The sequence below is a fragment of the Eublepharis macularius genome, chromosome 18 (assembly GCF_028583425.1).
Source record: "Eublepharis macularius isolate TG4126 chromosome 18, MPM_Emac_v1.0, whole genome shotgun sequence".
In the NCBI taxonomy this organism is placed as follows: Eukaryota; Metazoa; Chordata; class Lepidosauria; order Squamata; family Eublepharidae; genus Eublepharis; species Eublepharis macularius.
In genome coordinates, this window is record NC_072807.1 from 2,584,974 (window position 1) to 2,599,536 (window position 14,563).

General features: G+C 51.2%; 2 protein-coding genes across 4 annotated transcripts in view; one reads left to right on the forward strand and one right to left on the reverse strand.

Moving 5' to 3' along the window:
* Window positions 1-1,952: 1,952 nt before the first annotated feature.
* On the reverse strand, window positions 1,953-9,082 carry CDCA3 (cell division cycle associated 3). 2 transcript variants are annotated; one of them, XM_055002501.1, is made up of 6 exons: window positions 8,928-9,082; window positions 7,193-7,372; window positions 6,911-7,049; window positions 5,924-6,187; window positions 5,147-5,265; window positions 1,953-2,395 (listed from the first exon to the last, which is right to left on the reverse strand). In XM_055002501.1, exons 2-6 carry the CDS (start codon window positions 7,310-7,312, stop codon window positions 2,249-2,251), a joined length of 789 nt encoding a protein of 262 aa, XP_054858476.1. In that variant the 5' UTR covers window positions 7,313-7,372; window positions 8,928-9,082; the 3' UTR covers window positions 1,953-2,248. The 2 variants fall into 2 exon arrangements, with proteins under 2 accessions (XP_054858476.1, XP_054858475.1); XM_055002500.1 differs by lacking the exon at window positions 8,928-9,082 and adding an exon at window positions 8,564-8,668.
* Window positions 9,083-9,195: 113 nt separating this feature from the next.
* Window positions 9,196-14,563, forward strand: part of USP5 (ubiquitin specific peptidase 5) — a 29,250-nt gene continuing 23,882 nt past the window's right edge. For both annotated transcript variants that reach the window (XM_055002809.1, XM_055002810.1), the window contains exon 1: window positions 9,196-9,323. In XM_055002809.1, coding sequence (XP_054858784.1) covers window positions 9,216-9,323 — 108 coding nt within the window. In that variant the 5' untranslated portion in view covers window positions 9,196-9,215. The remainder of the gene's footprint in view (window positions 9,324-14,563) is intronic.

Below are 14,563 nucleotides of genomic sequence, written 5' to 3' on the forward strand. Positions count from 1 at the left end.
CAAAAGAGAAACAAAAGCATAAACGCACCAGCCAGCTAGATGAATTACCTGGCAGTCCAATATGCTGGATCACCGGTGTGCCACACTCCAGGGCGCAGTCTTCCTCGTTCTTCCAGTGATCAGGTACAGAGCCGAAGGATGCTGTTGTCAGGGTCTCCTCTGCTAATTTGAAAACTGGCACCCAGTCACTCCACTGGCTTAATTTCCAGCGAGAAACACAGGCACCACCTTCACTGGGGCAGGTGAGAGACCCATGGGCATAGTAGCAGAGATGGGTCACAGTAGGGGAAGTCATTCACAGATCGTTCTGCCAGATTGCCTGCTTACTGGGGACAACAACAGGGGCATCTGTCATTCTTCCCAGGATGTGATACCCCTCTTCCTGCCAACTGGCAGCCCCCTGGGGGTTTGGCTAGACAGACCAGCCATTCCATCTTCCTTACAGAAGAAAGGGAGATTTTAGGAAGAGGAGATTGGTCTGTCACCAGCCGCCCAAAGGACAAGCCATACATTGATTCCAGCGAGCTCTTCTTCCGCCCTGCTAGATCACATCAAAGGACCATCTAGGCCAGAACTTTGGTTTTGACCTGGGGCAGTCAGAAGCCTCACAAAGCCCAAGCCTCTCCATGTTGCTGCCTCTCTCACAACTCAGGTACACTGTCTCTGAGAATGGGGGTTCCATTCAACGATCGTGGCTAATAGCTAGCAACAGACCTATTCTCCTCTCATAATTCATTCCCCTCCGCATGGTGGAAGCCTCCGCCGTCAGAGTGCAAGCTGCAGCGTGTTGACTTAGACATGATACCAAGCACAGTAGAGCTTGTGCAGCCTCAGATTTGGATCGTGCCTGAACTGAGCCACACTCACAAATTTTCCCACAAGCCTGCACTGCAGATCACTGTTGTCCTCCTACCCCACCACAATGGGGGAAGTGGGGGGGGCAAGCCCCAGGGCAAGCAACTGGCCTCAGGTGGACCCAGTTTACAGGCAAGGCGAGATTTCAGTGGCCACCTTCCAGGCCAGCAGCTTAGTCGTTCGCAGAGACATGATGCCTTCAAGAGAATCCCACTTCCCTTCCTACTGGAAGCTGGTATAAAGAAGGAGCGTCTTCCATCCCTTCGCTACCAGAGGAGGAAAGTGCCCCACTGAAGTTAACACACAACCACGCCCCCCCCTTGTTGCCCTTGTATCCACGCACAGGAGTTCCCCTGCTCTTACGGAATGCGAGGACATTGACACTACCAGGCCTCCTTCAGAGTAAGGAAGGCAGAAGACAGAAAGGGCTGCTGCTCCTGTTTTTTCCCTTGCATGAAAAGGCTCCCAATGGACTGGGAATCTTCCTCTGTGGGGCTAAACCTCTGGAAATGCCTTATATGGAGTTGGATCACTGATCCATCAAGAGGTGCCTCTGACTGAAAACAGCTCTCCACATCACAAACCTGGGTCTCCACAAGCCCCTTCCATGGACAACGGCGCTAATTTATTTCCTTCCTTAATAGTCCATATTTCTGAGCAGTGGGACCCCCAAAGCAGCTTACATCATTCCCTTCTCCATTTTCTCCCCAGGTCTGTGGTAAGCAACAAAAGTGATCTGCCAAGCAATGTTTGTTCCTTATGCTTGGCCTTGTGTCTAGTATGAAGACTCAGGGCCCCATTTAAGGCTGGGGTAGGGCTGTGGCTCAGTGGCAAAGCATCTGCTTGGCATGCAGAAGGTCCCCGGTTCAGTCCCCAGCACCTCCAGGTAAATGGTTCAGGTTGTCAGTGGCACGAAAGACCTGCTACCAGTCAACAGACCCTGAGTCAGATTCCCTATAAAGAAGCTTCCTGGGCACATACGGCGACAACAGCTCCCAAGATGGTTCCCTGCTCCGTTCTCCTGCTGGGCTCCCAAGCACAATTTCTCAGCCCTATAGAAGGCTGCAAATTACCACAGGCAGCCATTGCCTCCAAAGTGAAATTTATTTTCCAAAGGCAGAAGACACCGAAGTGGGTGGCAGTAAGGACATTTCAGAAGAAAGGTACATACAAGAAACAAAGAGAAGGAACTAGATGAGAAACATATAAAAAAAGGCTGCTCCTTCCTAGGCCAGGAGAAAAGGAGGCAAACGGAAAGGGGCTGTGCAGGGAGGGAGGGAGGGAGGGAGGGAGGGAGGGAGGGAAGGCTGCAACGCCCCACCGTCTCCAGCTCCCTCCACTCTTGAAGTGCTTCTCTCAAGGGCCAGGAAGCCCGGGAGGGGCTGGAAGGAGACTAATTTTCCACCAGGTGACGCTGCTGATTCTCCTTGTTCAAAGAACTCCCCCAGCCACAGCTGCCCGCTTTGAGGGTTCGGCCGGAGGGCAACACGCCCTCCTTGCGCTCTCCTGGGTGGTCTGCAACTGAAGAACGCCTCTTGCCCTGCAGAGAGAGAGAGAGAGAAAGAGAGAGAGATGATAAAGGCCCCATGTCAGTAGGAATGCATTTGACGTTCAGCCAAAGGACCTTCAGTGATAGAGGCTTAGTTCCACTGGCACGGTTCAGATAACCCCCAATCACAGCCTCAGCCCTGCCCCTTCCTCTAGGCCCTGGCTGGCAACAAACTGGAGTTTGTCGGATCCGAACCTGCAAATGACAGATTGCGGCGGTCCCCCTCCAAACACAAACTCCGAGCCATGATCAAATTTGCGTTTGCAATTCTGCTTTGAAGGGAAACTGCAAGCTGTCGTCCGGTTGCTTCAACGAAAGGCTTTGCAAACAACGACTGGAGGATGGCACGGCCAGACACCAGAGGCTAGTTTGTAGAAATGTCAAGCCCTGGAGTGGCATTCTCTCTGCACCCAGGCACTGTGTGGGAGAGGAGAAGGCGAGTTTCAAACGGATTTCTACCAGCAAAATTCCTTTGAAGAAAGAGAGGTGACAAATGCCAGTGGCAGGGCTGGCGTCTCGGAGGAGGCCAAGCTGCCCAGGGCATAAAGTAGGGGGCAGGGAGGAAACAGATCATTTGCATTTCTCTCTCTCATTGGGTCTTCCTCTCTGATTGGGACCCGAGGCAGGTTACAAGTGTGATAAAAACTTTTCTGTCAGCAGGAGGATTCCAGGCTCTGATAACATCAGGCAATCAGCCAGTGAATTACAAGGTATGACAATATTTGAATCTAACAGCAAAGTTCGCTGGCCAGTCAGTGTTCTGACCCAGCACGAGTGACCTGAAAGAAAAGCCCCCCCACACACACACACACAACTGCTCCCTCCTCCCTCCCCTCCTCCTCTGCTGTACCAGACCTCCTCCCCGCCTCCATGGCAGCAGCAACTCTTGGGCAATGCTGCTGCTGGGAGGGAGGCCGGGGGACTCCTTCCACCCTCGACAAAGGCCTGGTCTGCCCGTGCAGCTGAAGGGGGAGTGCCTCTCCGGACTCTCAGTGGAAGAGCCACATAATGCTCTCCCTGTGTTAAAAAAAACCCAAAGAAATTGGGGGGGTGGGGGTGGGGGAACCACAAACAGTTCTCGCTCCAAGGCTTTGCGCTGTTTTCTACTTACAGGGAATTAATGGGGGAGGGGCTGGGCTTTTCAAAACTGTAACGCCCCTTCCCCCTTTTGAAGCCTGCAGCGGTGCCCCTCTTTCCACCCTTTTTTTTTTCGTTTGCTGCGTGCCAAGGTGTGCGTGTCCTGCGGAAGGTGGCTGGCAGCACAACCTTCCTGGGAGGGCCTGGAGAACCTGCCACCGCAGTCTGTAACTCGCTGGGCTGCGGCACGACCCGGATGGAGGCGGTTTTGAGAACCAGAAAGGCAGCGGAACCTCGCTAAGGGAGAGCGGCTTTACAGCCCCGTGAGGCCCAGGAGTCGTTGCCGCTTCTGAGAGACTGGAAGCTTCTGCGGTCCCTGTAGCTTCTGAGGAGCCAGCGGGAGACGACGGGGCTTTGCCACAAAGTCCACACACCACAAGGCTAAAACCTGCCGCCCGATGCCAGCTGGGCATACGCTTGCCACACCCAGCTGCTCAGCAACAGAAGGCCAGTGACTCAGCCAAGGTGGGGATTTTTGTCTGTGAAGGAAGGGGCCTGTTGTGAATGGCCAAGACTTTAAATACCTCACAGCCTGCAAATGCACCACATCTTCTGAAAAGCTAGAGCCAAGAGCCATGAAAATAAGAACCTAGGGGGGCCAGCAATAGGGCACAGGTGCCAAGGCCACCCCCAAGAAGGGATTCAGCGGTTTGCTGCCTCCACAGGCGGAGACTCCCCTTCAGTCAACATGGCCGCTGGGGGACCTCTCTTCTGCTAATCTGTGTAACCTCCTTTCAAAACTATCCCTGATTGTGACCCTCTCTCTCCTCTGGCAGTGAATTCCTGGTTTAAGAAATCATTGAGTCAAAAAGCATTTCCTTTCGTCTATCCGGAACTCATTTCTCAACAACTTCATTGGGTGAACCTGAGCTCTAGTATTATGGGAGAAGAGGCCCCCTCGGTCCACTTTCTCTGGTGGTGGCAAGTACACCTGTCATGTGTCTGCACATTAGTCATCTCTTTTCTAATCTGAGAAGTCCCAGACCGTTCAGCCTTTCCTCATAGGAAAGGTGTTCCAACCCCTTGACAATCTTGGTTGCCCTCGGTTGTACTTTTTCCAGCTCTGCGATGTCCTTTTTGAGATACGGTGACCAGAACTGTACATAGTATTCCAAATGAGGCTGCACTATAAATCTATACAAGGGCATTCTAATATTGGCGGTTTTATTTTCAGTCCCTTTCCTAATAATCTCCAGCACAGAGCTTGCCTGTTTCACTGCTGTGGCACACTGGGCTGACACTTTCATTGAGATGTCTACTACAACCCGGAGTTCTCTTTCAATCTCAGTCTCAGTCAATTCAGACATGGCATGAAGGGTATTGACGGCCAAAACATTCAGACTAAAGGCAGCACTAAAGCCTGAAGATGGAGGGGAGAAATGAGCTTAGAAAATAGCAAACAACCAGCCCTGCCCTACCACTGACGGCATACAGTCTCTGCTCAAAAAGAGTCTACCATCACAGTAGGAAAAGTCAATGGTCCAGCGGCCTGGAAAATAATGCAGAACAGCGAAGCCCTCACATGACAGCTGGAGCTGGGAGAACTCTCTTTCCCATCGCGCTCATGACCCCCTCCCCCACCACCTCCCCCAAGCAACGTATCACCTGAGAAGCAAGAGAACTGGGGGAGTTATCATCCTGCAGGACGCTGAGAGGAGAGCGCACGGAGCTCGTTGAGACAGCCAGCATCTTGCTGCTTGCTCTGCACCTTACTGGCTTGCTTCCTTGGAAAGAAAAAGGCAGGGCACAGATTAACCCTGGCTGGACACACACTGTTTTCCCAGTTCGCAAAACAGAAGGCCAATAGCATCTGTATATCCTGCCCCTTGGCCCCAGCAATGCAGTCCTTCACATGTAGGTACATTTTGTTCCAGCAAGCAACATGCAGCCTGTACTTCATTCCTTTTTCACCAAGGAACATGGAGCAGGCTTCATCTCTGCAGTTACAAAGGCGTCGCCGGCTCAGCCCACAGCATTACTTGCGCCCCATGAATAGATGTCATTTCCCAGGATTGAGTACCCAGAGAACGGGTTATCCAGGCTAAATTTTCCAAGGGTGGAATGGAACTGCTCCTGCCTCCCCCCTCCCACTGCAGCCCTCTGATGTCCACGAAACCCTGCTCCTGAAGAACGGCAAGAGGGATGTGTGCAGCAGGAAAGGGGAATCAGCTGAAACTGCCAGTTAAGCCTAGATCCAGCCCACTGTTCCACATCTTCCTTCCCTGTAGACAGTAGGCTGCCCTGGCCAGAGAGAATATTGCCCACCTGTTTATGAGCACAACGGAGCCTCTTACACTGTTCAGGAAGCTCCGCTCTTCCCTCCCTGCAGCAGTTGAGCCAAGGCACCCAAACTCTGCATCACTTGAGACAGTTGAGCCTCACCTGAAGGACCAAGGGCATGGGCAGGCTTTGCCACGATTCTTGAGGCAGCCATGAGAGAAGCTCTCTCGGCCAGCGGCTCTTGCCTCTCCTTTTCCCTCTGGGATGCTTCCCCAGGAGAAGCCTCCTCCCTTGAGCCCTCCTTAGCGACGAAGGCGGCCTCGGGCTTCTGGTCATGATGAGAGGGCTCCTCCGGGAGCTGTTCCTCCTCAGCGGCCGTGGCTGCAAAGGCTTCGCTGAGCTGCTTCACCAGGTTATTGATGGTGTCTGGAAGAGAGAGCCAAGAGACAGAACTGAGGGCCAGCAGGAAATCTCACACCAGGGGATGGAGAAACATCTAGGCAGGGCGGGCCCAGTGAGAACAACGTGCTTCTGTGGCTAGGCTGCACCTCAGGCTGCATCAGGGGCCTCCTGAGGAGCTGAGCAGGGAGATACGAGTGGTGAGACTTTGGAAGTGACCTTCTGAGGCTGGAAAACTAACCAGCGTTAGGGGCCACCTCTGTCTTTCCACCCTTCTTTGAAAACCTGGGGAGGAAGTTAGCTAACTGAAGCCTTTTGGGACAATGCCTACGGCTCCACACCCCGATTACAACACTCAAAAGCAGAATGCAGTGCTGGGGCACGTGAGAACCTCCATACATTCAGCTGACACACTGACGATTAGGGCCCCAGAAGAACGAGAGTTTCAAAGGGACTCAGAAAGTCTGGGAAATGTTGCAGGCGGGACGGGGGGGAGCAGGATTGTCCAAACACTTGGGAGACAATGCTTGGAGAGTCCACAAAGCTCGGGGGGGCGGGGGGCGGAAATGACTGAAAAGAGAAGTCACTGACAAACAGAAATTAGAAAAAGCCATTTAGAATTTGATCCACATAGAAGAACTTGCTGGCATGGGGAATGCTGCATGAAGGAAAATCTCCAAGAAACTTTGTGCTGGGAGCCGGTATCCTAAGAGCCAGGATCTGACCAGGAAGAGCCACATCCCAACTTACTGGCCACCACTGCTTTCATGGGTGTGCGCAAGATGCCAGGAGTCGGGGAACGAGGGTCCAAGTTCCAATTCTGGTCATTGTCTACCAACCCCTCTTCTTTGGAACCAGCCAGGGGACTCCCCTGGAGGGAGCTCTCTACCTGAGAAAGAAGAAAGGAGAGCAAGGCTAGCCGTTCAGCCTGACAGACCAAGGCAAGGGTACCAGATGGGCAGGGAAGCAAAGTGCCAAGACACCATTGTTCAGGCCAGGCAAACCCTTTTGCTGAAAGGACAGGCGTAGTACCTCTATGGGGGTTCTCAGGATCCCAGCCGTAGGGGAGCGTGGGTCGCTGACATGCGCCAGGTGCTTGTTGAGCAGCGGCCTGGAGGAAGGGGTTGCAAGGGCACTCTCAGAAGCCCCCATCCCAGCAGGCAGTGAACACAGGCTCTGTTCAGAGTCAAAGGCAGCCACAAGCAAGGAGTTCTGTAGAAAGAAGAATCACTCTGCAATCTTATGGTCCAAGAAAAAGGGCACCGGGATTCAAAAGCAGACTTCTCCAAAGGGTTATTCCCATCCAACTGTATGAGAATAGCCAAGGGTGACTTATGGCAGCTGTTAACTCTTTCCGGCCTCTGGATGAAGAATGAGCAGTGAACCTGTTGCTGTTTCCCTCAGGAGACTCTCACATTATCAGCCAGCAGAGATTTAGGAGGAAACTCGGAGGGGGGAAATGAGCATCCCTTGCCAACCAACTATGCTAAAGGAAACCCGCCTGACTTCACAGAGGATCCCACTGATGCATGCAGGTTTCTCAGCCCTACCCACTGAATACGATCATGGAATAGTGGAGCAGCCAAGGTGAAGGGAAAAGAGGAGGAACAGGAAACTTAGACCCAGGGGGCTGTTTGTTCATTCTCGCTCGCTTTGACCTTCAACCTAACTCAGAGGAGCTGAGCTGTTTCCTGTCTACCCTCTGGCCACAAGTTCTAGCACACACGAAGCTGACTTAAACCGAATCAGACTATTTACCTACCCTGGAGAGTATGGTCTACCCTGACCAGGGCAACAGCTCCCCAGTGTCTCAGGCAGAGGTCTTTCACGTGGGCTCTTAGGCTGGAGGGACTGGGTTTGAACCGGAGTCTTTTTGCATGTAAGGCCAGGACTCTGACCGCCACACCACTCTAATCACGTCCCCCCCCCCCACACACACACTGAAAAGCCAACTCAAGGGGGGTCTTTAGAGAAAACAAAGCAGCTTCTCCCTCCCGTGGCCACTTTATTTGTTTATGTCATTTATAGTCCGCCTTCCTCACTGAGACTCAAGGCGGATTACACAGTGGGAGATTAGTACAGTCAGTATCAAGGCCAATTTCATAAACAATGCGGTAGGGTAAATAAACGCAAGTTTACAAAGACGTAGCATTAGCAAAAATCCTATACAGAGTTGAAGAAATGCTGAGACAGAGCAAAGCAATTCTAAGACTGACATGAGACACAGAACTACCCAGCAGGGTCATACTTAAAGCAACAGGCAGCACACAAAGGCACGTAACTAAAAGAGCACATGGTGAGGAAGTTCAGGGCCCCTGCCTCTCGGGTGAGGCATCTCTTTGAGACCCCCGCCCTACACGACAGCCCTCCGGAATCATTCACCGAGCGATTTCAGGGCAGTACCTGGACCAGCAGCGAGAACCAACCCGCGGAACCCTCCTCCGCACGAATTCCGCTCCGCGCAGCCTCAGAATGGCCTGCCAGCTGCGATTCGAATCTCCCGCCCTCCACCGCGGCCCGCACGTTCCTGTTCCGATTGAGCCCAGCGGCTGCCACTCACGCTCATCACGCCCCGCCTTCCCCGTCAGATTGAGACCCTCCCCTCTTTCTCTTTACGTCTCCTTCAATTGGTAGAAAAGAAAAAGCGAACTTTTAATGGTTGTTTGTTGTGTCAATCAGTTAGGCGGCCCGCCCATTTTTTAATAAGACCGACCTTCCCCCTCTGTTAGCATTTTGTCAATCAGTCGGACCCATTCCCCTTACTCACTCTACTTTATTGGCTGGTTTAGACCAGTACTGCCTGTTTCCAGCGCCAATAAAAATCCAGGTATTCAGCCGTCCCTTATTGCAAAAATTGACACACTTGAGGCGATCCTTTTGAGAGCAGAAATGCTGATAGGCCAAGAAAGAAAACAGGGCGGGACCAAGCAAAGCTCATCTCTTGCCGGCCTAGACCGCGGCGCCGCCCGTTTGGGCTTCACTGATTGGTTGGAGAAGGGGCGGCCTCTGATTGGTAGGGGTGGGGCCGTGGGTGGTGTCAGAGAGAGCAGCTGTCATGGCGGAGGTGAGCGAGGCGTTGCTCTCGGTATTGCCTTCCATCAGAGTACCCAAGGCCGGCGACCGTGTCCATAAGGATGAGTGTGCCTTCTCCTTCGACACCCCGGTAAGTGCCTCTGCTAAGGCGCGGGCGCCTGAGGGGGTCCCGCGGTAACAGCCGACTCCGCACCTCAGCCCACCCGGCCCGGGGGAGGGAAAAGAGCTCAGTCCGCGCCAGGCATCATGGGACTTGTATTCTTTCTTGCGGCGTACTGCTCGTCCAAACCCGTACGCAAGAACAGACAGGAGAACTACAAGTCCTAGCAGGCTCGGGAGCTCCGTCGTTTTCGTTTGAAAAAAGTGCTTTGCTCGGTGGGGAATGTAGTTCGGCGCAGTTTCATCGCCGGTCTGCGGCAAGCCTGGCGTCGGGCGAAGGGAAAGTTGCCGCCGTCTTCTCGGCGTCTGCTTTTTCTTCTCTTTTTGGCCGTGGGAACGGCGGGCTGGTTTCTCCACAAGTATGACAAGCCGGTTTTAATGGGAGTGAAGGCCGAAGGGGCGGCGCGCGGCATGCCGGGCGTTGTAGTCTTCCGTGCTTCGGCGGCCCCTGTGCGAGTCTCTGAGGGGCCGCGCCTCGCCCGGCTACTGGAGACTCTGGAAGTATCTAGGCGCTCCTCGCGGGCTCTGCTGGGAAGCGAAGTCCCTCTTTCCTCTATTTCGAATAACGGCTTTTGCCCTGGGGAACTACAAATCCCGAAATCCTTTGGGGGCAAGGCCTTTGACTGGCTAAGCGCACATGGTGCTGCATCACTGGCTGGTGCCTTCCCATCGGCAGCTTCCACCCTCCCTCCTCATTTTGAGGGTGTGTGGATGAGATGGTTTCTTGCACACCGGTCCGCTGTAACGGTGGGTCCAGCATGGCGGGGGGTACTGGTGCATGCAGCTGTAATTCTGCCTCTGAGAGAGATGCACATACTTGCGAACGGTGATGCCTTTTCCATGCCAAAGAGAAAAAATCCTGTTCCAGGATTATCTGCTTAATTAGGCTGATGTTATAAACGGGAGTCTTGTGGCACTTTAAAACATTACAGGATGGCCCAAGCTAGTCTGATCTCGTCACATCTCAGCAGCTAAGGATCAGTGTTGGTTAGTACTTGGATGGGAGACCACCAAGGAAGTCTAGGGTTGCTATACAGAAGTAGACAGTGGCAAACCAGCTCTGCTCATCTCATACCTTGAAAACCCTATGAGGTCACCATAATTTGGCTGTGATGGCACTTTACACCTTTGTTCCTACTAGGAGCGCCAGTTTTATGCAACAAAGCACAAAGATCTTATTGTTTAAATATTAACACGTTCACAATCCCATTTAGCCCACATATACTTACTTATACAGGATCAGTTCTGCTACTGATTTTTGTTAAGAATAATGTACACATTAATACTTTCCAGTGTCTGTCTTTTACGCAGCAGGTCTCGGGATACTGGTTCATTTTTGCTGCGAGAGACTGACGTGACTACTTTGGGGCAATTAGAGCCAGAAATTGTGATGGCTGCTCACTTGTTTACCCGCGTCCTTGAGTGAGTTTTGGGAGGAAAAGGGGGCATCTCTCTGATATGTGCTGGGTTGTAAAGTGGGTCAGGGACAGCAGAAGTTTCTTTTCCTCCTTAGAAGTGTCTCCTCCTGCTGCTGCATGCCATTGGGAAGGGTGTCTGCATGCTCCCAGACATCCTCTTTGCTGTGAGTGCCCGAGTGGGTATGTGTCCTAACCAGTGGTTTCGGAATACACCCGTGGTACTCTTTTGACTTTAAAGGGTTGGTAATCAAGCCAGTCTCAGTCCAAAAAGACAATAGGAGCCTAACGAGTCAACGTGTAAAATGGGAGACAGTAGCTGTTAAATGGCTATCTTCCTGTTTTCTTTTTTAATCTTGGTGGCAAGTCTTGCTGCCAGACCAGAAAATGCCAAGGGTTTGCTTATAACTTGAGTGGGAGACTAATGGTTATCTCTGATGTGTGTCCTATTCTAAGCAAGTTGAGTGGCTTGAGTTTTTGTTCATGACGTGGTGGTAGATGGGACTGTTCTGCCCCTTCTCTGCCCCTTAGGTGCCCATAATCCTTGGCCCTTCACTCCACCACCTTCCAGACCCCTCCAAGCTGGCTTTCCATTTTACCAATACTAATGTATTTTAAGTGCTTGGAAAATCAACTGTGCCTCTTAAATGCTTTTTGAGGAAGCTTTTCCAGATTTTTCATGCAGGGACCTTTGTTGTACTATATAACCACTGTTCTAGAGAGTGGCTGTCATAAGTGGCAAGTAAACTGCTCTGGGTTGATTTTTTTTTCTTCCAACTTGGAAGTGCTTCCTGCTAGTTAACAAGGGAGAGAGTGTTGTGACCCATGTGAAGTCAGAGCATTGGCCTGTCAGGATCCGTGTTAGGCACTTTGACTGGCAGCAGTTCTCCAGGTTCTCAGGTCTTTCTCGTCTGCTTTCTGACCTTTTTAACTAGAGATGCCAGGGTGGAAACTTGGATCTTGTACGTGTCCAGATGATGCTCTGCCATTGAGCCACAGCCCCTCCCTGCTTGGCACACTGCTGGCATTAAAGGTTTCCTAGGAGTATTAATACTGAGCTAATCTTGAACAAGTAAGGACAGGCACTCCTGGTACAAAAGTGACCACAGAGCAGTTTTATGTTCAGGCATCAGATTATCTATTGTCTTTAGCAAGGAGTAGGTTAACATATGCTGACCTTGCAATGCATTTCAATCCTCTTGAAATCGACGAGTTTCTCTAACACTGACTTTTAATGAAGCCTCAAGGCTGGTTTGCAGAACCCTCTTTCGAATTATAACTTGCAATCTAGGCCGAGACTGCTGTGTAAATAATTGCAAGGATACTCTTCTTGAGTTTTTGTTTGTTTTTCATGTCTTTTTTGCACTGCCAGCTAACAGAAATTGAATGTGAGGTTCCGGATCTTCCCACCTCCCACCTTCCTGCTTGGCTGAAGAAAGGGGTGCAGCAAATCTCTGAGACTGGTTGGCCATCAAAAGCTCTTGTGGGGAGAATTTTGTGGAGAATATCTTGGTCTGAGAGTGTTGGCTGGCTGCATTTTGCCAAGCAGACTTCACGCACATCTGGCTTGCTAAGTGGCACAACTCAGTTCCTTGGCTCAGCCGTGGACAGGATTCTCTGGAGGCCAGATGCTGAATCTGGCTCAAGAGAGGCGACACCCACACTCTGCTGGGGTCAGGGGGAAGGGCAGCTAGCTAGCGGCTGTGTTTCTTGAAGGAGTGCTTCTTCTAGGGCAGAAAAATAGGCCCAGGTGACAAGAGGGAGGTGGGCAGGCACCAGGCCGGAGGAACTTTTAGCCACAGGGCAAACTCTCCAGGGCAGGGCCTGGCTGTATAAAAAGCCAGACAGCTGCCAACTAAGCAGGACGTGAAGCGGGACTTGGGGTGGGTGGCAGGCTCCTTGTTGCGAAAGGAATTGGGTGCCCCCTTGACACAAGGAGTGGCTTTACCCCCCCCCCCCTTTCTCCTCCTCTGTTTGACTTGTGACGCTCCTGAATCAAGAAATATGGGGCTCTGTTGACAGGCGGGGTGAGCTGGGCTTCTGTGGGGCTGGAGACATCAGGCCTCACCTGCAGTCTGGAGTGGCATTCTTACCTGCGGGGAAGGGCTGTCCTGGGCATCATGGCGTGGTGGCAGCACTCCCCAGAGCGTGAGAAGGCATCATGAACCCACAGTTGGTAGGGCAAGGGGCAGTGCAGACAAACTTATTGCAGTGCTTGTTTCTTTTTCAGCTTTGTGCTTTGAGTAACTTTGTGCTCATTTCTAAATGAGATCCAGGCCTTTCTCGGGCCTGGCTCCTACCTGGTGGGACACTCTGTCTACTGAGACCAGGGCCTGGTGGGATTTATTGTCTTTCTGCCGGGCCTGCCAGGCTCATGGCTAAGGTTGGGCCTCCGCCAGCCTTAAGGGGGGGGAAAGGAAATTTAAACACCCCCCTGCTCCGTGTGAAAAATTGTCCACCACAGTATGCATGCAAAATACAATAAGTCTTCCTGATGCTGCTGCTGCACAATACAAAATGTCGCTGTTTTAAATGGTGTTTTAATACTTCATATTTTTACAGTTGTAATGTTTTAAATTGTTTTTAAATGTTGTTAGCTGCCCTGAGTCCGCTTTCGGGGAGGGCGGGATGCAAATATTAAATAAATAAATAATATGCCACACTTGGAAGCCTTTGTATAGCTCTGGCAGGCCTTTCTGTAAAAATATATTGTTATTAGCAGGACAAAACACAGAAAAGGAAAACCAAAAGAACGGTTAGTGTGCCTTACTGTTTTCTATGAAGAAAATTCTAGAGAGAGAGCTGTCTTAGCCTGTGACAGTGAAATTAAAAAGGAGTTCATTGGCTCCTTGAAAACTGATGCAATTTATTCTAGCATACGTTTTCATGAGCCGGAGCTCATTTCATCAGACACACAAAGAGGACATCCATAGCAGATGTATTATACTGCTGTATTTATGCTAGCATAAATATATCTTCCACAGATGTATATTTCATTCATCTGATGAAGTGAGGTCTTAACTCCTGGAAACCTTATGCTAAAATAAATTTTGTTCATCTTTAAGTTGCTCCTGGACTCCTGCTTAATTCTTCTATGAAGAGAGACTGAGTGTGAAGCTCTTTACTTGGGAAAATAGGCAAGGTGGGGAAGGCAGCCCTCTGTCCTGACACCGCTAGCAGCCCTAAGCAGAGTTTCACCCTTTTAAGACCATTGAAAGTATGTTTAGAAAGCTGTAACTCTGCCTAGAATCACATTATAGGTCACCTCCGGTAATTAAGGTTTGGTTTAGTTATTCCGGCTGCCTCCGAGTAACAGAGACTGGAATGGAATCAGCCCCTGCTCGTTAGCATCCAGGGCTATCCAGGTTACTGCAGTTTAGTACTACCTGATGGACAGCCAGGGCCTTTTACCTGCTCTTCACACATCCTTCTTGGTTCTCTTCCTCTTTTGAATTGCCTTTTCCAATTGAGCTCCCACATGTTGTTCTTTCCACTCTGTGTCTTTACATGCAAGCTCAGTGATCAAGCATTGTCAGGGAAAGAGAAGTCCCCAAGGTATTTAATCGCAAAGCATGGCTCTTGTAACTAGCTACGCTACACCTTTCCGATCCATTGTGCTGAAACAGCAGCTGCTTATACTGATGGACTGTCCAGTGTCAGCACCTCTGCGGGCCACAGAACCATGTTGGACGTTGATGAGAGAAATGGCTGTGAACTGAAACAAGCATCTCTTCAAAACTGAATTTCTACTTAAGAAGCATCAGATACAAATGATATGGGCAACGTTTATTAAAAA

Bases quoted from the DNA above. Each gene is read 5' to 3' on its own strand.
- CDCA3 (XM_055002501.1), bottom strand. From the start codon at position 7,312: ATGGGGGCTTCTGAGAGTGCCCTTGCAACCCCTTCCTCCAGGCCGCTG. The intron at 5,266-5,923 runs GTGAGGCTCAAC...TTTCTTTCCAAG, and splicing joins CCATGCCCTTGGTCCTTCAG to GAAGCAAGCCAGTAAGGTGC. The intron at 2,396-5,146 runs GTGATACGTTGC...CTCTCTCTGCAG, and splicing joins CCAGTTCTCTTGCTTCTCAG to GGCAAGAGGCGTTCTTCAGT.